A 27,706-nucleotide genomic window follows, 5' to 3' on the forward strand; every position below is an offset into this window, starting at 1 on the left:
TATTGATTTTCCTTTTACTTGATTTGTTGTTAAATTACGTTGTTAATTTTATAGTCTCTTTACTAATTGCAAGTGGTATTTACCTATAACTGTTTGATAAATTTATTATTAAGATTGTAACAATCCAATTAAATGTTGGTAAATCTTTAATAAAGAAATAAACTATTGCAAAAAACCGGCAAATATAATAAATAACTGTTTAAATTACCGATAGCCGGAACCCAAACCGCTAACATTTCGTTAGGAGTAATTGAATTCAAACCAGTTCAGAAAATTAACCGGTTTTTATGCCCGACGTATCGACGAACAATTGATGCGTTCAGCCATACCACATGCAACAATATTCACAAGATAGTCCATACCTGCACACCCTCCCATCCCCAATCACGATACTTCTGATCTTTAGTAAGTCTCCACATGATGAAGTAACTCTCGAAGGTCTCTGGTCTCAAAAGGTACACTTTCTCATTGCTCTTTTGTGCACGCGCCTCCACTGCACCCGTAAATCTAGAAAAGGAAAGACAAGCTAGTTGTAGAAAACGCAAGAACAATTCACTGTCTTTATATTCATGAAAAACTAATACTAATCGAGTTCATGACATCATTATTTAAAACCAGAATGCCATAACCATTGATGATACGACGATCGATACGATACGACATTCTACAATATTGGAATTTGTTATAAAAATTACATTTCAATTGTGTTTTATCAATTTTTTTTTTAAACAAGACCAGACTCCTACAATTATTTTTATTACAATAAATGTACTATTATATACCCCATTTTTGTGACTGGTTAGACTGCACCAGATGCATAAAAATTATAAGTAAAAATAGCTGCAAGGAGAATCACAGTGATTCTAAATTCATTCTTGAAATGCCTTTGAAGCCTTTGTATCATAGGAAATAAATTGACAAATGTTATAACGTCACATTTGTAGTATTATTATTTCTTATCGTAAAGCAATAACGCTGTAAAACTGTAACTTTCTCATAACTCGATCTTAATCGAGTTGAACTGTCGCACAACTTCGCGTATAAAAATAAAACGATACGAAATATGATATTTTTCCATAGGAGTGATAGAGGCAGTTGCTGTATAGGCAATATTTTACTATAGTCTGTCTTTTTTGGAGACGGAGTACAATGACATTTGTAGAGTTGGCAGTTTTCATAAAATTTTAAATAGTTATGTAGTTGTTGTCGATAGTTTTATCGATAGATTGTGAAAGAAGATAAAATTTTGCCAAAAATTACTGAATTGTCAAAGTTACGGCGCTCTAATAATTACTAATTGCGTTATTGCCTTCTTTTATCTTATTTTGATAGTTGAGCAACTAGTATCGAGATCATGTTCTATTCACAAACATTTTAACAAGAACAGGCAGATATGATTATCTATATGGAATTAAAATGAATAATAATCTCAGTACAGAGTACTAAACAAACCGACCTCAAAAGTACGTGGAATTACGTCTATTTGCTAAGTTTTATTTAAATATCCCCTAGTTCGCCACTATACAGGACTTGACAGTGGAGATAATAATAATCGGTTCTCACTACACAAAGTATATTGAGAGAAAAACGCCTTGAATTGGAGAAATAGCAAAATCAACCATTAAAATAATTGCTCCTAAATTAAAGTTAGGCGCTATTTATAAAAATGAATCCTGCATGAACAGCCACCCTTAAAGGTGGATGATTTTCTTCAAAACGAAATGGGACCACTATGGAAGTACCCCCTTTCCAACAAAAAAAGAATCATGAAAATCTGTTCACATATACCGGAGTTATCGCGTAACATACATACAAAAGAAAAAAGAAAAAAAAAGAGCTTACAGTCGAATTGAGAACCTCCTCCTTTTTTGAAGTCGGTTAAAAACTTTTAAAATATGTCTCCACTTTATGTTTTTCATAAACATAGTTATACATACAGTGTATGTGTGAATATACAAAAATTGACAATTTAAATGAACTTGGGCTCAGTAATAGGATGAATAAGGGTTTAGAACGATTCACATGAAACAAGTACGGCTATTTATTCATTAAACGTGACCATTATTCAATCGATAATGAAAATTTTACTCGGTCTTCAAAAAAGACAGACTATATAAACTTTGCGATTTTCAATTCATTTCGTCGGAACAAATTATCAGGCGTTCCATTTGTTGCGTCACGATTAACCAAGTAAACCGATTGTAATCACCTTGTGTAGGCCTATTCGCCATTCTACAATATGTATGTATATTTTAACTGCCTCCGTGGCCGAACGGTTACCATACCGGACTGCCACGCAGAGGTCCCCGGGTTCGATTCCCGGGCCGGGAGAAATATTTGTATGGCCTACATTTATTTCTCTCGTGAGTTTGGGTGTAATTTGTGGTTGTCTATGTGTGTGTCCATGGCACCCGCGACACAGGGTTTCCCTAGTGTGGGGCTATGTTGAGTGTGTGCGTGTGTGCGTTATTATATTACATAAATATTATTACCTGAAAGCCTCAGGCCCGAGTTTGGTCTCAGATCTAGCATAACTCTCGTGACAGGTGTGCGTCAGCTTGCGCGCCACGTCCATGTAGCGTTCAGATAATGTGTTCTTCAATGTCGTTGAGGCTAGAGCAAACATGCCGCCTGAAATTGCAAATAACAACAGTTTATAATTGTGAGTTACAGATTCAAGTTGGTTAGAGAAATATTCTGTCTAAATTACACAGAAGTGTCCGCTGACACTCAAAAGATCGCTATCTCAAAAGGTCTTCAGGAATCTTCAGACCTAATGACTTAATTTAAAGAAATCCTTGAATCGACAAAATTTAGAATTAGAAATGAAATAACATATTTATAAACAAATTGTAGCATACGATTACTTAATCATTAAGGTACATTGTCACAAAATATGGGCGTTTCGTAATTGCGAGCAACAGCCAGTGTTGCCAGAAATGTTACCACACTTCTCACATTTTTGGTAACTTTTGACTTACTCGATTAATATGTCATTTACATTCAGGCAATCTTTGTAACTTTTGAGGACGTTAAGATTTATTATTAAATTTATTAAATTCAACTATATTTCTTAGTGTAAATCCAAAATAGTTGAATCAAATTAGACAAAAAAGTAACTCAGAGATAACACAAACAAAATCAAATCAATCAATTACTGGTCACACTTTGATTTTTCTCGAACATACTATTTTTAGGATTTAGGCGTGTACATATAATTTACAGTTAGTAGGTAAGTGTAACTTTTGCAGCAAACTTAACTAACTAACTTTTCAGGTTTCTTTACAGGCCAGGTCTTGGCAACAGTGGTAAAACTGACAAAAAAGTTCCTGACATCAGGGACAAAATATGGCATGTTTCATAAAAAAAAATAATTTGTGCCTAAGTTACCACTGCAAGGTATATATGAACTCAATTTTCTTTTGTTATGGCTTAACTTCATGCCTTTTGACCATACCTTATAAAAAATATTTTCCTGTAAACTTTCGCCATTCACAAACCCGCGGCATCATTCAGCTTCTATTAACCTTGTTAAGGCTTCTTGCTTATTTTGAGATAATAATACACCTCCAAAACTTGAAACTGGAATATATTTAATTCCAGACTTCTCAGAATAGTAAACCCAAAACCAAATTTGTCAAGAATTTAAACTCTATATTTTCACATAGTTTACATAAACGCATACAAATCATGTCAACGAAAATTTATATGGAAGTTCGCCAATTGTTCTTTTGGGTCAAAAACTTTGAAACAAACATTAACTTACAATTATATGGACGTCGGGTCCGCGCTAAAAAGTGTCGGTGTTAAAATCGTATACAGAGCGTCATTCACGTCACGCTTTAGTCTTCGTTTGTTCGACTGACAGCGAAGCAAGCAAAATTAGACAGTACTGCGATGACATTACAATTTAAATTCAACGCTTTAGCTTTTTCATATTCCTTTACATGTCACTACGTTTAAATAGGTTGACTTGGGACATTTTTTTCGTGATTTTTGTATTAGACCCGTCGTCTATTTATTTGTAAGTCAATGGAAACAAAAGACAGTAACTGGCGGTTGGTTGGTTAAATATGTAAGTAGTTCTAAGTCACTTACCGGAAAAGCAAGACAAATGATCCATTTTCTCCTCAAACACTCTGCCGGACTTCAAGTCGGCTAAGTAGGACAGGCCAGAGTTAGAGACGCGCAGCATCTTATCGAGCGCGGCTTGCATCGCGGTGTCGAACATAATGCGCGCTTGGTCGTCGGTCTCTCCGGACATCAGCCACGCTTTCAGCAGGTACTCGTAGAAAGAGTCGCCGAGAGCGCCAAGGGATACGTGACCTGGAATATTATTATATAAAAAATAAGTACGGGGTCACCAAACCAATGATACCCAAGTAGATACACAAAATTTATCGTTGAACTCAAAAGCACGAAGAAAGCACTTTTTCAACAACATTTATGATGTATGTATAATAATATGATCTTGAATTACATTTTCAGGAAATGGGATTTAAATCGCGTATATTTATTTTTTTCAAACAAACCAACGTTTCGGTTTTCAACGCCCTTTGCAGGTGACGCTTCACTGAGGTGGTAAAGTAATCAACCAGTTATATGAAATATTAATGCAAACCACCCTAATTTTCAGTATACTTACAAACGTTATTAATTACATACGTTATTTTTAAATTTTCCAAAGAACATTCCAATTTACGCTATATTATGTTTTACAAATTGTTTCATTTATGATTCAAATCCGGAAAAATAGTTTCATTACCTATGTGTAACAATCGCGAAAACCTAAAGTTGCTAAAAGATCAGTTAATGCTTGAAGCCGTAATCAACTTCACGCAGCCCAGACCTCGCCTGCAAGAAGTTGGTTTCGACTTCGACAACCTCCTTTTCTTGAAGACGATAAGGACCGATGACGAAGCAAATTCTCAAAGAAAGAGCCATGTAAAAAGTCAAAAGCATTTTGGGACTTACCATAAAGATCAAAAGTCTAATATAATGCCTACGCGCGATTTCGCTCGATACACAGAAGCCTGGAATACCAGTCTGCTCAGACGTGGTATACGACTGGATTTAAGGCGGGTCACCGGAGGGGAAGCGAGATTAAGGGTCGTATTCTAGAACTCTACTCAATGCTCAAGTCAGGATTTGAGTATGATTCAAAGCACTAGAAATCATACCCAAGTCCTTGCCATTAGGGTCGTATTTCCAGTGCTTGAAATCATACTCAAGTCTGCTCAAATCCTGACTTGAGCATTGAGTAGAGTTCTGGAATACGACCCTAACTGTTTTGCTAAATCAAATTATTTAGATATTTAAATATTAAATAATGGTCTTACAAAAACGTACCATACACCTAAGGATGTTCTCTAAAGAATGTGCTAATATGTTACACAATAAGATGTACTTTATCCGAACATATAAAATCCTGAAAACAGGCAAAATTAAAAGCCTGAAACGAATTATTACAGCATAAAATTATGTAATTTCGCACATAATTTTTATAAAGAGGTGCTACAGAGAACCTACTATGTTTTGGTTATCAACTGAAGCCCTGTAATTATTAAATTCACGCTGCCCCGTCAGTCGCCATCGGGCGATTGTCACGTCGGATCTGTGTCAAATTTTCTCCGCCTATTCTTATTTTCTTTATATTAATTTTCTGGGCGGCGACTCCCCATACCTCACCTCCTAAAATTTAGCTTCAAAGACCTCGCCTTTAAGCACAATTTATAGTCGTATAATCTAAGATTGACAGTACTCACGCTGTCCCCATTGTCCAGAGCGCGGATTGATGTAGTTGGGGTACAGGTCTCCCGGCTTCTCGATGTCGTTCAGCACCTGCCGGATACGGTCCACCTTCTCTTTGTACACTGGAATACGTGAAATAACAATTAGGCAAAATGAGCTTTAGCTAACGTCAAATGTAAACGTTGCGAACATTTTTCAAAATGTTCTATTAGATACGAATTTTATTTAAACAAATTATTATTATTAATACAAAAATCGAACAAAAACAAAGTAATCGAGTTGACTCGGATCAAAGAAATTCTTCTCTTCTTTATATTTAATTCTTCTTCTTTATATTACAATAATAACAATATTAAACAAATACTGGCAATTTAAATCGCACACTGGATTATAAATAAACTGACGTTATAGAAAAAAGAACTTTTGAGAAACTGACAAAACAAATTTAAAAAGTCAAATACAACACAAATGTATTTGATATGAAAAACGATAATAAATAAAAAATAAAAATAATAATTATTTATTACTTTTATTTCGTACGTTTTTTTAAGTCGGTAATTATTAATAAAGAGATCGAACATTACAAATAATTCCTTCGATAGGAATACATTCGAACTAGCGTCTTCAGTATACCGTGGCTTACGCTCTGTCAGCCGGATTGAAGGAATGTTTTCTTAGTGTTTGACCTTTGTTTTTATTGTAACAAACTAGAGTAGTTTTACAAAAAAAAAAGAATAACATTATGATAAAACATCGTAATATCCAATAAATTTTATATTGTCAGCATCTCAAAAATGTTACTTTTAAAACAACTTCACTTTATTATGTGAGTGCAAAATGCTGTTCGTGGCAAATCTAAATGTTAATAGCCAAGAAGACACTTACCCTCGTTTCCTGTAATGTCGGTTAAGTAAGTGAATTCCAAATGCAGAGTGCCGATTTCTGAGAGAATGCTGTTAGGACCAGCCCAGTGGTATTGCCGGCTTGCCTAGAACAATTTATTTATTTATTCACTTCGGCATATAAAACACGACTGCAGCGCATAAAATTAAAATATAAGTTTTTACAATATTCCAGAGCATATATTAAGTTTAAAATTTAGATTAAAAGTATTTTAATGTACAAGTCATATTACAAAATTGTAGACTACGTGTTAGATAAAGATGTATGGAAAGACGACATGGCTCCAGAATCCACACAAATTTGATTCAAAGTGTATTCCATAGCATTTACGTTTATTTGAAAAGAGCAATCCCTAGAGTTTCTTGCTCGTTCTTCTCGGGGAAGTCGGCGCAGTGAACGAGCAGTACCTTAAATTTTGAGTAGCTTAGACTTTGATTATAGACTAAATATGTAGTAGCTAGCAGTAGAGCTTCGTGTAAAAAGTTCGTCCAGGGTAGCACTGCCACCTTACTTATTTCTGTCGCCATGCTGTAATTTCAGCATTACTGTGTTCCGGTTTTGAAGGTTAAGGATGCTGGTGAAATTACAAGCATATGAGACTCGTCTACTTATGTCTCAGGGTGACGAGCGCTTGGCAGTGCCCCTCAGATCTTTGCAATATAAAGCTCTGGGTACCACTATAACTGTAATGTGTAAAAAAATCAAAATAACGCTTTATAAAGCATACTGTCAGATATTCTATACAAGTAGCCTATGGGTCAGTTTTACTTAGGTCTTCCTCGCTACCGCAGTGCGTCGGGCATGTTTGCCGACGCGAGTGTAAGAGAGAGAGTGCGAGAGAGCTCAAACAGAGTTCTTGAAATGATAGGGGATTGATGGGACTCCGATCTGCTTGCTAGGTTTTTATAATAGTAAGTGACGGGACGAACGAAACGTTCGCCTGATGGTAAGCGATACATCTGTCCACAACAGTTGCAGTGTCACTGCCACTGTGTCCGACACCCTGTGAAATAAGTTGCCCCATGTGCCTTTAATTTCACCAGCACTCAACCGGAACACAGTAATGCTGACATAACTGCTTGGCGGCAGAAATAAGCATTATATACTTCTTGATGTACACGGGGCCTTAGAAGGTTATTAATACATTATTATTATATTAATACACTTCACAGCAGGGTTTACAAACATACCTTAGTAGAAGGATTGATGAGGGCATAAGGTAGTCCAGTGGGAGTCTCAAAGGCCGGCAGCAAGGCGTCAGCTACCTCAGCAGCCTTGTCTTTGAACATGGAGTCACCCGTGAGAGCGTAACACGCTAGCAGCCCGCCCACGAAGCGGATCGTCGTCTCGAACACTGACAGCTCAGAATCCTGAAATGTAAAAGGTTACACAGATCTTAGGAAATGTACACACTGGGCGCGGTGGCATTATTTCGCTTTGTTCGGAATTTAAAGCGTCAAGGCAGCGCGGAATGGGTAGAGCGGTATTTACATAAACTTCAAGGAAGTAATACACATGGAGTTGATAATTACCTACCTCTAAAACTCGGAATTATTGTAATGTATTTTGTTCTACATTTTTGTTATGTAACTAGTAATTATTTAATAATGGTAGTGGATTTAGAAGAATAGTTTTGTAATAAAAAATGTAACTATTTTTGTGTTTTTTAAGTTTATTTACTTCCATGATATTTAACAATTTTTTTGTGAAATTACTCCACTAGTTTGTTACAATTATTAATAAAAAGATCAAACACAAAGAAAAGTTCCTTCGATCCAAAAGGACTCGAACTTCATGCAAACCGTGCTAGACGCACTCCCAACTGAGCTACGGAACGAATTACAAGACCTTACGAATTTTTCTGTGCTCGTAGCAGAACTTTGTTTTTGGTTTTTACAACAACTGGTTTTTTTATAATATCAAGCGACAGCGGGACGAATAATTCGTGCGCTTGGTGGTACACGACACGCCTATCCACAACAGTTGCTGTGCCATTCAGAGCTTTTAATCGCAAAAGATCTTGGGGGCATCGCCACTGTGCCCGTCACTCTGAGACATAAGTAGACGAGTCTCATGTGCCTGTACTTTCACCAGCACCCTTACCTGCTACACTTAAGGTGGCAGTCCTTCCCTGGACGAACTCTTCCACAAGGAGCTCTACTGCTACAAAACTGTATGTATGTACGGTACGGGAGTAGACCCTCTGGATCAGAAGTTCCCGGGTCTAGTAAGACCACTTCGGGAAATGAACTTTTTCTTAATTAATTCTAACATGAGTGTCCTAGGTAGGGCCCTGGAGTGAAATTCGCTGCACGGGTTCTCATAGTACAGGGAGTTCCTTGGATTGAGACCAGGTAATTGGTGTGATTGTCCGGTACATTGTTAATATTATTATTATCATCATCCCAGGATTTCAGAGAGAGGTGTTGTCCACTCTATGTGTACACTTATCGTTTACGTAAATATACTCTGCCTATGGTTTGGTCTTTGAGTCATAACGGAATTCCATTTAGGTATAAGGGTTTGTATACACAAAAAATGGCATTATCGAATGTATAGTTACCAAGGTCCAATAGCTCTAGAGGACTAGGACTAGGAACTAGTAGCGACACAAGACAGCGTAGTTGGGTATTTAGTACCTAATGGTACACCAGATGTCGTCACGAGCGCCAAATAGCTATTTTTGTAACTTATTTTGTTTTACATTAGACCAGCTGCAATTGATCAAAATTACTCTAATTTCTAGTGATGATAAACAAATCCACTAGATTAACTAAAGTAACGGATAACCGTTATTTTAGTAAATATATATTTTTTTTTAAATTCAAATGTAAGTGTACATTTGACCTCATCTCCTGATGGAAAGTGGCGATGAGGTCGACGACGGGGCATGCACACCTAAATAACGCCTATTCACTCTCGCCTGAAAAGACCCAAGTTATAACGTTCAGGGAACAATTCTGCAGGCAGGGAATTCCACTCCATAGCCGTTCGCCATATAAATGTGGAAGCGTAACGCTTCTTGCGAATCTTTGGAATATCCATAACATAGGGGTGGAATCCAAGCTTACGCCTAGTGCCCCGATGATGGAAAGGGGAAGGAGGAATTAAGTCGTGTAATTCCCTCACCTATAAGCTTCTTGGCACGCTTGTTAATTGAATCCAAGGTGGCCAGTTGGCATGTAGCAAAGTCGTCCCAAAGGTGGCAACAGTACTCCATACACGACCGGACTTGTGCTTGGTACAGCTGAAGCAACTGTCCCGGTGTGAAGTAACGCCTCACCTTGGAAAGGATGCCAAGCTTCTTGGCTGCATTTTTGGCCATGGATTCAATGTATCTGCCGAAGTTCAGATTGGACGACCGGTCCATTTCAAGTAGCTGGGGATGGTTGGCTATATGTCTGAGTCCCTTGGTGGTTTTCTATTTAAAATCAACTAGATGGCGCTTAATGCACTGATTTTTATGGACACTGAATTCTTTTAAGATCTGCGCCATCTATTCAAATTAGTAAAGGTTAATTTATAAATTAGTTTCTAATACACAATACCGTTTATTGACACGCATATTTGCTTTTTACACATTTAGCTCATGGTCAACATTTGAATAATATAATGCAATTGCCTCTGGGGTCGAATGGTTACCATGACTGCCACGCAGAGGTCCCAGCTTCGATTCCCGGGCCGGGAGAAATATGGCCTATATTTCTCTCGTGACTTGGGGTGTGGTTTGTGGTTGTTTATGTGTGTGTCCATGGCACCCGCGACACAGAGTTTCCTAGTGTAGGGCTATGTTTAGTGCGTGCGTTATATTATATTTGTTATATTATATTATATTATATTATATTATAATTATAGTTATATTATATTACAAGGAAAAAACTTAATTCTTATTTTTGAATTGGAATTAATAGATATCGAAGGCCATTTACATAAATAAATAAATAACGCACACACTCAACATAGCCCCGCACTAGGGAAACCCTGTGTCGCGGGTGCCATGGACACACACATAGACAACCACAAATTACACCCAAACTCACGAGAGAAATAATTGTAGGCCATACATATATTTCTCTCGGCCCGGGAATCGAACCTGGGACCTCTGCGTGGCAGTCCGGCATGGTAACCGTTCGGCCACGGAGGCAGTTAAATTTAAAAATTTAAATTTAAATTTAAAATTAAAAATTTACAGAATATAAACTACTTCCAGGATCAATAGGAACAGCGCCATCTAGTTATAATTTTGATCTTTTTAAATAAAAATAAAAAGGTATTTATTTCTCCACAAAACAATGAACACAATACTTAAAAAACGAATAGAAAAAAAAACAATTGAGTGATGTGGACAACAAGTTTAAAGACTCAGCATTGCTGATCTTCAGTCTTCACCTGGCTAGTTGCTCGTTTGCTGCACCAACTTGTACACTAAGTAATAACGTACCTTCAGTAAAAACTAGTAATAAGTTAAAATTTAATGGCTGTCCGTGTAAATTATATATGTTTTTCATACATTTAACCAAAAATTTAAAATTTTGTGCTGTTTTAATTGGTGATTTTCAGAGTTACCGTCTCGTTGTATGGAGATTACCAGTCCTCTAGACTTTTTGGTCCATGATAGCTGGTTTTAATTGTTTATAGTTATATTTTTATACTTAACAAAGACGAGTCTTTATCGTCTTTCTTGATAACTGCGTTAAATATTAGTACATTTCTATCTATAAGTGGTTGTAGATAAAAACATTATCAGTAAATCAATACGATACAATAAGTGTTTAGTTAATTCTTTTTCTTAGATTCAAAACTACCAGTTACTATTTGTTTTGACAAACATATACTTATCGTCGGGGATAGTATTAGTAAATGGCGCGTATCAGCACTAAACCAAATTTTGCAGGAGAGGGATTTAACGTTATTATTTTGTTATTTCAACGGCTCCGACTTTATTTTTTGCACAGTGAGCATTAATTTATGTTGTCTACGGATTGATAACAATAGATAAACCACGCTTTTTTTCATATTTACGCGGATTTGGTTTGGCCACTAAATCACCGAAACTCATCATCCAATGCTACTTACGCGTAATTGCACTGTCCCCGACGTTATGCATTTCTATTACCATTTTTCTTACCATTACATTATATTATATTCTGTTCATTGCTTGTAAGTTACAAATCTTGTTATTAAGAATAAATAGACATAAAGATTCACACGAAAATTCTTTTCGATCTAAAGCTGCTAACAGATTGATTCCGTGCCGAGACCTCGACTGCATGCAGTTGATAACGACTTCACGCATTAACTGCATGCAGTCGAAACTCAACTGCTTGCAGTTGAGACTTCAACTGCATCATCTAATATGCAATAATAATATCAGTGCCTCCGGTGAAAAAGGGAATAACTCAAAATCGACACTTTTCAGGAGAGGCAAAAAAAAACATATTTTTATTGATTGTTCGAATTTATTATTAGTAGATTTTATGATTTCTAGCTTTAGACATATATTTAAGCTTTCGTTTAATGGGTATTGGTTAAACATTCAGTCAGATTTTCTACATATTTTTTAAGTTTTTTTTCGAATTGCGTCCTTGTTTGTGAATGCTTAACGTAATAACTGCGACTGTTCTATGGTTATAATAATATTATGATACTAACCACATGGATAAAATACATAAAATCGTTAAAGGAATAAAACGACTAGTTTTCTGTTGCGAACTATTAACCAATAGCAACACGCTATAGTCGCGGGTATGACCAATCGTGTCCAGTGGAACAAACGGAATGCTCAGTTATACCTTTATGTACACTCTAGAATAAGGACCAATATCAAAAGTGTTTTTATGTAAAAATATATCTGTACTTATTCGTTAAACATGCATGTATTTTTTGAGTTGAGAACACTTGTACCTTTAGACTCATAAAATATGCCTGATAACTAAAATTATGCCTTTAAAAACAGTGAGTGCTCTTAGTGCAATAAGAAAACGGCGTTAGGAGACTGCTAGAGAGATGTCGTATATGATATGTTATGTTATCGGACATGCTGAAGCCAATAGTGCAATAAAAACAAAAGGCACTGGAGGCACTGATATATCAAACATAAAAAAACATCGTTTATTTAAAAAAGTGCATAATAAGTCATTTATATCTTTGAGGATTAAATAACATTATCCCATTAAAAAAGTAGTGACTCCATTTTAAAAGCAAACAAATTCCTACTACACCACTGTTTCTTTTTGGTCTAAAACACGTGCCTTCTGCAATAATTAGGACAAAATCAAACATGCAATGTCCTTAATTCACTAATCGTCAGAACCCACTGCGCACCATTCCATTAGCCCACTCTCGAAAGAGGGCACCTCCAATTGACCACGTATTACTCATATCCGTTGCAAACATCTGCAGGTACGACCCACATTTGTAAGAGGGCCTATGTTTTTAACCGACTGTACTATTTTTGTTGGTTACACGATTACTGCCGCATTTGAGAAACCGATTTCGATGATTCTTTTTTTGTTGGACTCAGGGTACCTCAGTATTGGTCCCATTTAAATTTTATGAAACAATTTCCACCTCTAAGGGTGGCAAACTAGGGGATGAATCCGGTTTCGCGCACTTTCCGATAACCGATTTCAATAAAACCTGGCAAATAAATGTAATTCCACGATCTTTTGAGGTCGGTTTTTTTTAGTTATTATATTTTAGCCGTGGGGCGACGGCTTAAGAATACATTGTCGCCTCCCCATACATGCCCGTGGGGGTCGTAAGAGGCGACCGAGGGCGTCACAAGTGTCCATCTGCTTAGCATTGTGGTAGGCTCTGTGCCGACTGGATAGCGACCACAGTACACACGGCGGAAAACCCTCCACAGTGAAACGCTTTTGCGAATCGCGTTCAGGGATCAGTTGGTGTACATCCAGTGCATTTGGCCAGACCGGCAAAATGATAGTGACGGAGTGAAGATATTTGTGTTTTCCATCCGTTACTCTCATCTCTGGACTGTATTCGCACTTTCCATCAGGCGCGGTGCAGTCATTTTGTCGAGTCGCAATAAAAAAAAATAAAAAAAAAGAAAAAAAAAAGTTATAATTATTATGATCTCAAGTGTCTAGACAAGTCGTGCGCCTGGTAGTAAGCGTCTTGCCTATCCATAACAGATGCAATGTCTCGCGGAGATTAAACTAGCAAAGATCTGAGAGTCATTGCATTGCGGCCGTCACCCTGAGACATAGCATTGAGAAGTCCCATGCGCCTGTAATTTCACCAGCTTCTAACAATGCTCATATCACTGCTTGGTTTTCTACAAAAGACATGTTCAACCTTTAGGGCGCGTTCCCATTATGTCGTGACGACAGATAGTCGTGCAGTTTAAAGTGTCGTGGCTTATATAATTTAAATGAAGTTGTTCACACATAGAACAACACGATTAACTGTCGTTTACGATAGACGTTTACTTATTTGACGTTACGACGACAGACTGTCGCAACAATGGGAAGAGCTAGAACGACAGTCGTCCGGCGATAAATAAAAAGTCACGATAAAAATGTACCGACAGATAATCGCAATCGCACCTTCAAACGATTCTGTCGTATAAACGACAAGGCGGCTGCCGTGAACCGATAAATTGTCGTCAATATATAGTGGGAACAGCTAGACACGACAGTCGTTACGACAATGATAAAATAAACATCCACAACACAGTCATGACGGATAGTCGTGATATGGGAACAGGCTAGACTCGACAGTCGTCTAACGATAAATAAAAACGCAATGGGAACGCGCCCTCAGCACAACCCGGACGCTCTATACAACGGTCGAAAGTTATTTTCCTACTACTACATACAGCAAGGAGCTCTCTGCACACGCGCAAATGTGTACACGAATGTATATCGAATGCGAATCTATTTATCTACAATTCTATTGATAGAATCATAATAATTACACATGTTCATTAGGTATTTATATCAAAGTAATAATATATTTTTCAATAATTCACTAATTAGAATAATCCACAAAGTTTATTTAAGAAAATTAAATTTAAAAGCACCTAAAATGTTACATTTTGGACAGGTACTTTAAAATAAAGTAACCATTGTATTTGAAATTGCGTGACCAACTTTATCATTGTTTAGTTCATATTTATTTTCACTACATATTTATCGGCAATACATTCGAGAACCCTTGTCTACTACAGTACATCTCATTATATTGATATAATAAATCTGCATTATATATTACTCTGCACTAAATAAATGGTGGAAACAATAACTGGATGAGTCTCAGATATAAGTTTTTTTATTTACCTCGTTTCACCTTTCGGAAAACGAAAGAACCACCTCCCTTTATCTCATATTTATAAATAGTAACGTACAATGATGATGTTAACGTAAAAGTTTCGTAATTAATAAATTAAAAACTAAAATTAAGTTTTTGAAAGTTAATCAAACTGAAGTGGAATAAACAATTACTTTCTTCATTAAGTAATAAACTGAAACTATAAATTTGCAAATTAAAGTATCTTTTTTCAATGTACAAAATTATTTATTATTTTTGACGCCAATTTTCGTATGTGCGTTAATCAGGGTAGAATAATTTGGCCGAACATTCGGCTATTCAGCTACGCTCCTGGCAAATATAACTATTCTCTTTTATATAACGCAATCACTTTACTCGTATACAAAGACAACAAATATGTCGTAATTCTAGGCTATATTATTTACGTATGTCGCATATCGTAACGATGTCAAAGATTCTTCAGAACAAAGAGATCATGGCGGATAAAAAACATTTCCTTTCTAGTTTCATACTTAATCCAGACGTTTCTATTCTAAAACAATAGATTTCTTTTAGCCTGCTCCAATCAATTATTACACAATAGTTATTACTACGTTAATTATTTTTCCGTAATTGAAGGACAAAACGACTTTTATATTAGTTTCATTCCACACATATTTTTTTAAAAATAAAGTAATAAAACCAGAAAATTAGAATCCCTACGAAACAATGGAAGAACAAATTCGGCGCCAAGAACGAATTCTGTTTCACCGATAAAAATTAATATCAACTTGGTTACCAAGTTATGTAAAAGTCTATTATCATAGAGTAAAAAACGAGTGGAAATGAGAAGGGGTGTTCTCTCGTAGCTATAGTTTATGTTCTATAGCACAAAACCGTGTGGGTCATAACACTTATTGATGTATATAGGATGTAAATTCCCATAAGAGCTACTGACTATAGAACTATTAAATACAGTGTCATCTAGTGTTGAATAACGGAACTACAAGAGCAAACAGTTCATATTAGCTATTTATATAATCAGAAATAGTATTATCAGATTGACGTTAGTGAAGCGCAAAACACACTGACATCGGGTGTGTCCATATGAATACACGGAATTACACCCGCTGTGCTCCCGACCCGACACGCGCCCGACCCGCACACGTTCTCTGTGTGTATCCTTAGAATAATAACGCATAGAATGATAGTTCATATCAAACGAACTGTCACAAGTGAGGCAAAAATCAAATTCATGTAGGCTAGTTTTAGTAGTAGGTTAATTTTCGGTTTTAGTGAATATTTATATAAAAATACAATTTGAAACGCGTTACTTCCTTGTGGAATGTGATGTTAGTATCTATTTTATGTTTGTCTGACGTATTTTTACACTCATTTACCGCACATTTCGTCAGTTTTAGCTAAAATTCTTGATCTGTTCTCGGTGAAAGTTGACCTTGAGCACTGAAGGCCCGCCCGCTCGTGTAGGCCCATTGGGCGCGCTTCAATTTGCCTCACTTAGCGTGTGCGGGCTAGTTTCTATGCGTTATTATTCTAAGGTGTGTATCATACTTAATAGTAAATGTTACTGTATTGAAATAAGGTGCATTTACTACGTATTTATCTAATTTCGTTTGATAATTGTATCGAATGAAGACCATATTACGTTGGTACATAATGTAAGATGTAAGGTTCTAGTATTTAAACCGCTTGACACTATTTCCACTAGATTGTTAATACAATGTTTATTGTAGCATTCACTATAACACCCACGCATTCGCGACCACTTGCTGCAACCCTACTGGTAATTCTCTTCCCGTAGCGCAGCATCATTTTTGCTTTTATTGCATGGACGAAAGCTCAGGTCACACAGAGGCGGTACAGCAGGAAAAGCAGCCCTGAGCGTAGTTCGCTTCGGAATAGCGGCCCGAATGCGGCCAGTGTGACACCGCAAGCGGCCACGTTTCATTTTCCACACAGATTTTAATGATAAAGGAAATTTTCTGCTTTTATTGGCGTTACGGAAGCAAAACAAAAAGAGAATTCGGTCGAATTCATATTGGAACTAAATAAAAACATATTAAATATAAAAATACAACGTCAAATCTCACTAAAGTCCTGCTAAAGCCCCACTCCTGGATCGCGCCCGCTGCTACTGCTCTGTGTGGACGGTTGCACAGAACATAGAACTCAATGGAATACAACTCTCACGCCCGCATCCGCCTCGCGTTCGCCCCGGGTTGGTCCCGCACCCGGTCCGCCAGTTTAATTTAACTTAGTTTAACTTAATTTCTTGATCTGTTATGTTTTTATTTTCATTTTTAATTTTTTTTTGTCACTGAATTGGTTTCTTTTGTTTTATTTTTTCAAATTTTGTTTTTTGTTTCATCATTTTGTTTTTCACGAAATTGTATATAAAAATATGGCTGTTTACAAAAATAACTGAATATGACCAAAAAATACAGTTGGCGTAATGTTTATTGGAGGTATCGGTTAGTCAAAGTCGCCACGACGCGCGGTCGCCGCAGTGTAGCAGAATTCATAAATGAACTCGTAAATTACAAAAAATCCCGCGCCCGGAACGCACCCGCGGCCATCTCTGTGTCGTAAATTTTTCCGGCTCAAGCCGATTCCAAATCCATAGGTGTAGTGACTTCCTTATAGTTAAGAACCGAAATGAATACTTACGATTTCATTAATATGCAAATGCTCCGCAACCCAATCTCGGCCTTCTCTGAACTCGTCCATCATGCCCATCAGGTACAGCGTGTCCAAGCCGTCGACGATCGTGGCTCCCAGGTCGTGCGGCCCGAAGACGCTTGACAAATGAGCCCGTTTGGACATTGGCTTCAGTTCGTTCTTGCCCCACGCGTATAGTTTGTAGTTGTTCCACGCGTGTCTCATCATCTGGGGAAGATAAAAACGAGTTTTATAGTCGGGTCTCGGGGTGATTAATATGACATTGAAATGCCGTACGAACCAAATGATAATTGTATTTTTTTTTATTAAAAACACAGTCTGAAAAGTTCGCTTATCGGCTTTTTTTATTGGAATTACATTTATTTGCCAAGTTTTATTGCAATCGGTTAACGGAAAATGCGCGAAACTTAAATAAGACAAATACTCAGATACCTTCTTTCCAACAAAAAAATAAATCATCGTCATTTTACACACACAAAAAAAAACAATTGAATTGAGTACTTCTCCTTTTTTTTAAATTGTTTAATAAAGGAGAACGGCTGTTTTCTGAATTTTGAGAAGAGAGATATTTGCTAACAATATTTGCTAGCAACACTTCACGGTAACGATGGAGAAAAACTAAAAGGAAAATCTTGGAAAACATGAGCAGTGAAAGACGTATAATGGATTGATGATTGTATTGGTTATGACAAAGTGAGTGAGATACCAATTCACCGCTAATCACTATTCATTTAAACTAAACAAAGCAACTTTTTATTCTATAAAGGATATTCTGCAGGCGGCCGCTGACGACTTTGACTGCGCCAACGGACAAAAGAGCCACTTGAAAGTTCTTCATCCGTATCAAAAACATTTAAGTTGCTGGCCGGGGAAATTACAAAACACTGTATTGAACCTTGCAGTGTTTTGGTCTGACAGAAAGTAATTTTTTATTGTTAAAATTTTAATTCGTTTTTGGTGAGAGTGCCGATCGAACATCTGTCGACGTTCATGAGGGAAGTTGGCCGAAGGGTGTCATAACCAGCTTCGGCACTCGTCGCCGACCAGTGTACTTCGTGTAGAATAGTTTTTTTTTATATATTCCACATTTGACCTAAATTTCACCTGATGAATTTATTTTAAATAATATCGAATGACGAGACGAACAAGTCGTACGCCCGATGATAAAATGCAGTGCCACTTAGAGCTTTAAAGCGTAAAAGGTCTTAAGGGCACTGCCACTGCGCCCGTCACCCTGAGACATAAGTTGATAAATTAAAATAAAAGAAGCACAAGTTACTCACGCTCCCTTCAATATAAATATAAGAGATTTGTAAATTTGCTCGCAATAACCAGAATTTTTTTAAGCGCCGTCAAGACATTCCATCAAAATTTTTATTACGTCACATAAATAGATTAATGCTTCCAATGTCAAGATTAACTCTACATTCCTCTAGCCCACATGTCATGGCTATAAAAATTTATGATGAACTGAACATAACAAGAATTTTTTTTAAAAACTAAATGATTTATTAATAAATAAATGCTATTATGATATTAAAAAACCTTTGAACAGAACCCTTTAACAAAAAGTTTTGCATTTGAATATAGCTCTTGCTCTCTTCACTTCTATTTTTAACCGACTTCAAAAAAGGAGGAGGTTCTCAATTCGACTGTATGTTTTTTTTTTTTTTTTTGTATGTATGTTACGCGATAACTCCGGTATTTGTAAACCGATTTTCATTATTCTTTTTTTTTGGAAAGGGGGTACTTCCATAGTGGTCCCATTTTATTTTGAAGGAAATCATCCACCTCAAAGGGTGGGTGTTCACGCATGAAGATTCATTTTTATAAATAGCGCCTAACTTTAATTTAGGAGCAATTACTTTTAGCAATTATTTAGTTGACTTTGCTATTTATCCAACTCAAGGCGTTTTTCCCTCGATATACTTTAAGTAGTGTCGTAGTGATACCTATTTTTATTATCTCCAGTATCAAGTCCTGTATAGTGCCGAACTAGGGGATATTTCAATGAAACTTAGCAAATCGACGTAATTCCACGTACTTTTGAGGTCTTTTTTTTTAGTACTCTGTACTGAGATTATGTTGTGCCCAAAAGGGTCCATGATGTGTGATCTTTCCATTATATAACACCTTGTATACCATTGTGGAACGCAAATAAATATATTGTATTGTATTATACATAAATCCCACGTGCCTGTAATTGCACCAAAAGTGACGATAATGTCGACGATAGATAGATAGATAAACACTTTATTCACTAGTATGACGCTAATAAAAATTGAATACAACAGGAAAAATAAAACATTTTTATCATAGCAGTGAAATGGCGCTGACTCAGCATGTGCCTAAGTTCCCTAAGTTGTAATGAAAGATCTAATAAACGACTAGGAGGGAAATTGTTCAGCAAAATAATACATGTTTTAAAGTGTGAATAGTGCAACTATAGTAACCTATTCAACATTTAAGAGCATGTGCGCATTTGAATATACATATTATAAGTGTAACTGTAAGTGAAAATAATGATTGTGAATATGTTCTACATGACTCTAAATTGTTATTTGACTCGCATATTGACAGTATAGTGACTAAGGCATCTAGGACCCTAGGATTTATCATGCGCTGTGTCAAAGATTTTACACAGGTGAAGACAATAAAAATACTGTATTGCTCGTTTGTCCGTAGCATTTTAGAGTATGCCAGCCAAATTTGGATTATTACAGTCTCTGTAAAAGCATCATCTTTTACCACTTCAAATGCGTCGTGACATTAGTGACCTAATGTTTTTAATAAAAATAGCATCGGGCTCAATTGACTGTCCAGACTTATTATCAGAAATATCATTGAGAGTTCCATCTAAATCTTTAAGAAACAATTCACTTTTGTTTCTACCACCCGCTCGTACTAATTATAGGCAAAATGAGTTTATGTGGCGTGCAAGTAACAATTTTAACATTATGTGTAATTCATTCGATCTGGATCTTTTTAATACGAGTGCGATTTCGGCAAAGAGAGCATTGAGTGGGCAATTCTTTAACTTAAAGTGAGTTATGTTTTGTTTTATACCTTAAATAGTGTATCCAAGTGTTTTTTATTATATTTCTATTTGTGAGGATCTATAATTGGCTCTCAGTCGTTACTATTTTCATTTACGTTAGTTTTAAGCTGCTGATCTTCCTGTTAGATAAATAAATAAATAAATAAAATGTTTTGGTGCAATAAATCCAAGTAAAAATGTGTATTTAGAAAGGCTACGAAGAAGAGTACATGGGTATATGAAAACTAATTTAAAATGTCAACAAATTAGACAGATTTTTGTAACGAGAGTGGATGTTTTTGATTGTTCAGTAAAGTGCTTTAAATTTGTCTATGGATGACTCGTCACGTACAGCATTTTGAAGCCGATGACGATGGACCAAGCACACCTAAATGATGCCTTGAAAAGGTCTAAGTCAAAGCGTTCATGGAATAAATCTACAGGTACGGAAAGCCGTTCGCTATACAAACGAGGCAGCGTAACGCTTCGTGCGGTATAAAGTATACTATATCAAGCATAATAAACCTCTTTATTACAGTATGTAACAACACTTCGTCCCGTATTACCGTGATTTTCACGCGGACAGAGTCAATCGTAAATCTTGAACAAAGTGAGGTTATATTAGGCAATTGTTTGCGAGAAATGAATCGTTTCGAGTGTTTGCACTTCGTGGGAATGACCAATCACTTTGACTCGCTAACAATTCCTTGCTCCAATAACATGCAATGATGTTATGTCAACTTCCGAGGTTTTATTCTATGTCGATTAAGTTTCAGTACGTTAAAAAACTATATGACAAAAATAATTACAATATTCAATAAAATAAATATTGCAATGAATAAAGCGACATCTCTTGTCTGCCCCTGGCAGCTGTAAAGGTACTTCGGTAGGCTGAGTGAAGATAAAACTTTCAAAGGCTCCTCCGTTAAAAACAAAAACAAAGATCTGCAACGGGTAAATAGAGAAGTTTCGTAAGGTCGGCTGTTTAGCTCCGATCTATATAGATCGATCTTGGGAGAGTTTTGTGTCAATAATAATAACGAAATAGCTATTATACTCTATACTAAATGAAAGTATAAACATATTTACGCTTCAATTTTATTGACAACTGTTCCAGGGCCGTGGAATAATGGTTGCTTTTCAAGTTTCATTTTAAAAACACTCATGACCCGTACTAGGGAAGCCTTGTATCGCGGGTGCCATGAACACATACATAGACAACCACAAATTACACGAGAGAAATAAATGTAGGCCCCTACTACAGATAATGGAGCAACCTAAATAATGCCTATTCACTCTCGCCTTGAAAAGGCCCAAGTTATAACGTTCAAGGAACAAGTCTGCAGGCAGGGAATTCCACTCCATGGCCGTTCGCCATATAAATGTGGAAGCGTAACGCTTCCTGCGAGTCTTTGTAATATCCACAACGTAGGGGTGGAATTCAAGCCTACGTCTAGTCCCCCGATGATGGAAAGGCAAAGGTGGAATTTAATCGTGTGATTCCATCGCACTCTCTCCGTGATATGTCCTGTAAAATACCGATAAGCAGGCAACTTTACGGCAGTGTTCAAAGCTTTGCAGCTTCGCCTTCACTAATTCCGAGTCACCTATAAGCCTCATGCCACGATTGTCAATAGAATCCAAAGTGGTAACCTTACAGCAACGCAGGCAGTAATTTCCTTTTCGATTGGTGGACTATTCGAATTCCTACGGCTGCATGGCAACTATGATTTTAATTTCTGAGTTACGTACATTTGTCAATGTTCAGTAGCAATACATCTCACTAACGATGAAGAAAAACACCGTGACGAAACCTGCCCGTCAAAGAAAATTCACAATCTTTAGAAGCCTGTGGTGTACGCAATCTGCATTCGTCTAGCGTGGTGAACTAAGGGTATTGAGGCAGACGGTTTTGAGTAATCAAATGATAGGCTAGGTCCACGTCATTTAGAAATAGGTAAAGAACAGGAAAAGGAAGGAAGGTATTTAAGGTAAGATATTTAAGGTAAAGGTAAAGGCTGTAACATAACAAAATAACGGTATAACACAGGTACAATCATATGAAAACACTCCCTACTTAAATTACATACAGGTATGGCAAAAACGAACTCACCCCAAAAGAGCCTATATTTGTACAAATATTATAAGCAGTTAATAACTGGTCAGATTTTCATATGAAGCCGAGTACGAGCAAACCTGGTCTAGAGTGCTGGTAGGGAGTGGCGACGGAACGAAGAGAAGTAAGAATGACGAAGAAAAGGATTTTTTTTTAAATAAATAACGCACACACTCAACATAGCCCCGTACTAGGGAAACCCTGTGTCGCGGGTGCCATGGACACACACATAGACAACCACAAATTACACCCAAACTCGCGAGAGAAATAAATGTACGCCATACAAACATTTCTCCCGGCCCGGGAATCGAACCTGGGACCTCTGCGTGGCAGATGGTAACCGTTCGGCCACTGAGGCAGCCAATTAAAGAACGATTCAAAATTTCAAAGCAGGTGGCCAGGAACCACAGAAAAAGGTGACAAAAAGAAAGAGGTCGCATTATCATAGTCTAAAACATCTAATGACCTCGATTTGCAAGAACACCGGCCTTCAAAAGACGAGGCCAGTCATCGACAGCAATTTTCTCAACCACCACGCAAAATCCTGTCTTAAACGTAGCGTTCTTGACAAAGTCACGTTTAATCTGGTTTTATACCAGGCTTTCTCCGCAATAACTAGCAATAATAGCGCAATCCAGAAAAGTAAGGGTCGGCCAGGAGAAAGTCAATTTGGTCAACGCAAAACTGCCCTTAAGCCGTTTTTTCTATGTACTTACTCGGGTCTTAAATCTAGTATATGAGCTTGGTTTGGTTGTGACACAGAATAAACCATAAAACTGACATTACTTGTTTCGATGTTGTAAATAAATCAATAGAGAAATTGACTGATATAATCCCAGTACAGAGTACTAAAAAAACCGACCTCAAAAGTACATGGAATTACGTCTATTTGCTAAGTTTTATTGAAATATCCTCTAGTTCGCCACTATACAGGACTTGACACTGGAGATAATAAAAATCGGTTCTCATTACTCAAAGTATATTGAGAGAAAAACGCCTTGAATTGGAGAAATATCAAAATCAACCATTAAAATAATTGCTTCTAAATTAAAGTTAGGCGCTATTTATAAAAATGATTCTTCATGCGTGAACAGCCACTTTTAAAGGTCACCTTCTGATGATTTTCTTCAAAATTAAATGGGACCACTATGGAAGTACCCCCTTTCGAACAAAAAAAGAATCATGAAAATCGGTTCACAAATACCGGAGTTATCGCGTAACATACATACAAAAAAAAAAGAACATACAGTCGAATTGAGAACCTCCTCCTTTTTTGAAGTCGGTTAAAAACTGAGGACACACAAGGTAGATAGATACACTGGAGCCACAAATTTGTCATCAATTAATTGGAAAAAATTTAAGAATGTATTGTTCACATCTTCTTCAAAGTTAAAAAATGACAAGAGGTATGCTTTTTTAATTATTGCTAGCCTGTGTACAGTTTTTTTATGATAACAAGTGATGGGACGAACGAGCCGTGCGCCTGATGGTAAGCGGCACGCCTGTCCACAGCAGCTGCAGTGCCACTCAGAGCTTTAGATCGTAAAGATCTTAGGGACACTGCCACTGCGCCCGTCACCCTGAGACATAAGTTGACAAGTCCCATGTACTTGCAATTTCACCAGCACCCTAACCTAAATCGGAACGCAGTAATGCTCACATTACTGCTTGGCGGCAGAAATAGATAAGATGGCAGTGCCTCCCTGGATGAAATCTTTCACAGAGAGCTCTTCAGTCATTCAGGGCGGCTCTTCTAATAAACATAGCATAGATTTATTAGAAGACAGTATTACTATTTTTATAAAAAACCTAAAGTTTGTTGTTTTGTTTAACAATAATATTTTGTAACGAAAACTTTACCCCCTGAAGTTGGCATACTAATTCATAAGAATTTCAATTTAACAAGTTTGGCTTGGCGCGGGAGTAATTCTTAGCAGAAAATACGAAATATTCCGCAGCCGAGGAATAAATATTTTGACAGCAGCTCGGAGGCGAGCGAGCCAAAGGCACGCTCTTTACAGGAGCCGAGAGCAAGTTTTAATCTCAGAACCACGGGACATTGACAGGGCTGCGGCATGTTCAGGGCCTTTAGTGACTTTTCAGAAACGTGAAAGAAATCATCAGGGGCTCATTTTGCGTTATAAGCGCAAAAAATTGTTTTGCATGTCCTGGTAATATACTGAAGAAAAAAAAGATTGCAATAAAGACGACGACATTAATGTTACCACACCGGGGCTGCCGCTCTTACCAACTGAGCTGCAGACTGAGTTAGCAGATCTTACGAATCTGATTTAAAATAAGAGTTTAAACCATTGACTTACAATTATATGGACGTCGAGTCCGCGCTAAAAAGTGTCCGAACTTATAGGGCGTTAAAATCGTATACAGAGCGTCATTCACGCTTTAGTCTTCGTTTGTTCGACTGATAGCGAAGTAAGCAAAATTAGACAGTACTGCGATGACATTACAATTTAAATTCAACGTTTTAGCTTTTTCATATTCCTTTACATGTCACTATGTTTAAATAGGTTGACCTGGGACATTTTTTTCGTGGTTTTTGTATTAGACCCGTCGTCCATTTATTTCTAAGTCAATGGTTTAAACGGCTTTTTTGCCGTCAGCATCACCAGTGACAAACTTATAAGTTTCGTCAATCGGCGAGGTACCTTTACAGCTACCAGAAACTGCCAAGAGATGTCGCTATATTGGAAGATTTATTTTTAGTAAATATCATTGTAGCAAAAACTTTATGATATTCAATCAAATAAATAAGAACAAGATGTTGGATAATGTAACATGCTTCCATCTGCACCAATTAAGCATAATAATGGTAAAAATAATTTTAAGTAATGATTTTTATCATGTGACGTGGTTGCTTCAAAAAAAAGCCGGCGTAGTTACGTAGAATATTCAGACCTTTTTAATGTTCGTGAAAGTTTTTAACGTACTTTGTAGCAATATGTCTTCTCGCTAACAGTGAAGGAAAATATTGTTACGTAACCGAAGAATATTACCTAACCGTTATAAAATCAAAATCTTGAGTGCGCAGTAGCAGGGCCACTCAGATCTTAAAGCTCAGAGTGGCACTGGAACTGTTGCTTGTCGTTCACCACCAGGCGCACGATGTTCCATCCCATCATTTGGCATCATAAAAAAACCATAACTGCTTGGCGGCAGAAATAAGCAAGGGTCGTCTACCTTGCTTATTTCTGCCGCCATTTCTTTCACAAGGAGCTCTATTGCTAAAATTCTGGTAATCCGTTTATTGTTAAAGCGATTATGTGCCACAATGGATATAAATTATATAACAAAACGCTTGCCGACTAGGGAATTTCATACTGTACCCTATTTGTGAGAGACTCGTGTCTGAGATAGGCATAAAAATGCTTGCTTTACTATATTTTAACCGATTAGTTCGATTGGATATAGTTCTCGCTAAGGGCGCTTTCCGAGCTATACACAACATTCCGAATTAAACGTTCGAATCGGATTCGGATACCATATTCTTATCCAACAGGTTTACGGAGTTAGTTGGTCTTAAAAGACTTTAAAGGACTAAAAAATAAATAAATAAAATTGAACAAAATCCAAACCATATTTAAAATAATAAGAGATTTCCATATTATAATGTTGCTTAGCAAACAATAGGACGTTCGGTAACATTCATTCGATAACTGTGTATTGAACAACGTTTGTAGCGTTTGCCGGTCGAGACGTTCGAGTAATCAATCGTACGGGTGTGACGTCATTTCGGTTCGGTTTCGAATACGACAGTTTGACGTTCGGTTCGGGTGTTGTGAATAAAAATGAAAAGAAATCGGTCGACAACTGAGTTATCGTAAGGTCCTGAATCGACCCCCAGGTCACCATTCCCCAACATTCATCTGATACCTAAACATCGTGCACGTAATATATAATTTAGGTACACAACCCATCTGTCAGCCCTGTCCTCTAATGAAAGGATATCGGACATCGTCGGGCCCATTAATTATTATTAGGGCGGGCAGGCGGGCTGAAAGTCGACGATGGCTCAGAAAAATCGCCGCAGAGACTCCAATTACTTCCAAGACAGCGATGAAAATTTACATTCCTCCGAGATGGACCGATAATCAAAGGCTATGGTCCCTTTAAAAGTTCTCTTGCTGTGTAATAGTTCTTTGCGGATAGTTTTTCTTCTAAAAACTACGACACACAGAAGTTGGCAGTTTATTTCTGCCGAATTAAGGGCGCTAGGGAAACTACAGACACATGAGACTTGTCAACTTTCTATCTCAAGGGGACGGGCGCAGTGGAAGTGTCCGTCACATCTTTGCGATTAAAACTCTCGAGTGCCGCTGCAACTGGTAGGTCCTGACATTTGATAGCATAAAAAAAGACAGTAGACACACATGGGATACGTCCGGTATGGCACATGCTAAACTTGTTGACGTAGCGTGTTACTGGTTGTCTCGAGCCAATTCCTCTAAATATGATATACCTTTTAACAGGTGTTCGGTCGTAGCATGCTCTATAGGGACGTGTAAAAAAAGGGTGACAAGGGTGTGGTATCCTATATCCGGCCACCAAAGCCCCACAGTGACCATTCCATTGTCACGTAGGCGCAGATAAATGCAGCGTTGCCGGATGATTTCATTTCTTACATTTTTCGTAACTTTTCACCTTTTCGTGTAACTTTTGTTTTAAGGCAATTTTCGTAACTTTTTAGGACGTTGTGATTTTTTTTATAATACTAAGTGACAGGACGAATAAGTCGTCTCGTGAGCTTTAAATCACAAAGATCTGAGGAGCACTGCCACTGCGCCCGTCACCTTAAGTTGACAAGTCCCATGTGACTGTAATTTCACCAGAACCTTTGCCCTTTAAAATTGGAAACGCAGTAATAGTCACGTTACTGCTTGGCAACAGAAATAGGTAAGGTGGCAATACTT

General features: G+C 37.2%; 1 protein-coding gene across 1 annotated transcript in view; it reads right to left on the minus strand.

The window, feature by feature from the left end:
• The window catches only part of LOC113232085 (mannosyl-oligosaccharide alpha-1,2-mannosidase IA-like), a 259,877-nt gene that overhangs the window by 3,430 nt on the left and 228,741 nt on the right, over positions 1-27,706 (minus strand). Inside the window, exons 2-8 of the mRNA XM_026466713.1 lie at positions 17,614-17,832; positions 7,845-8,024; positions 6,637-6,739; positions 5,766-5,873; positions 4,099-4,326; positions 2,493-2,631; positions 363-507 (exon numbers count right to left, since the gene is read on the minus strand). Coding sequence (XP_026322498.1) covers positions 363-507; positions 2,493-2,631; positions 4,099-4,326; positions 5,766-5,873; positions 6,637-6,739; positions 7,845-8,024; positions 17,614-17,832 — 1,122 coding nt within the window. The remainder of the gene's footprint in view (positions 1-362; positions 508-2,492; positions 2,632-4,098; positions 4,327-5,765; positions 5,874-6,636; positions 6,740-7,844; positions 8,025-17,613; positions 17,833-27,706) is intronic.

The sequence above is a fragment of the Hyposmocoma kahamanoa genome, unplaced genomic scaffold (genome assembly GCF_003589595.1).
Source record: "Hyposmocoma kahamanoa isolate Upper Pololo Valley unplaced genomic scaffold, ASM358959v1 66, whole genome shotgun sequence".
In the NCBI taxonomy this organism is placed as follows: Eukaryota; Metazoa; Arthropoda; class Insecta; order Lepidoptera; family Cosmopterigidae; genus Hyposmocoma; species Hyposmocoma kahamanoa.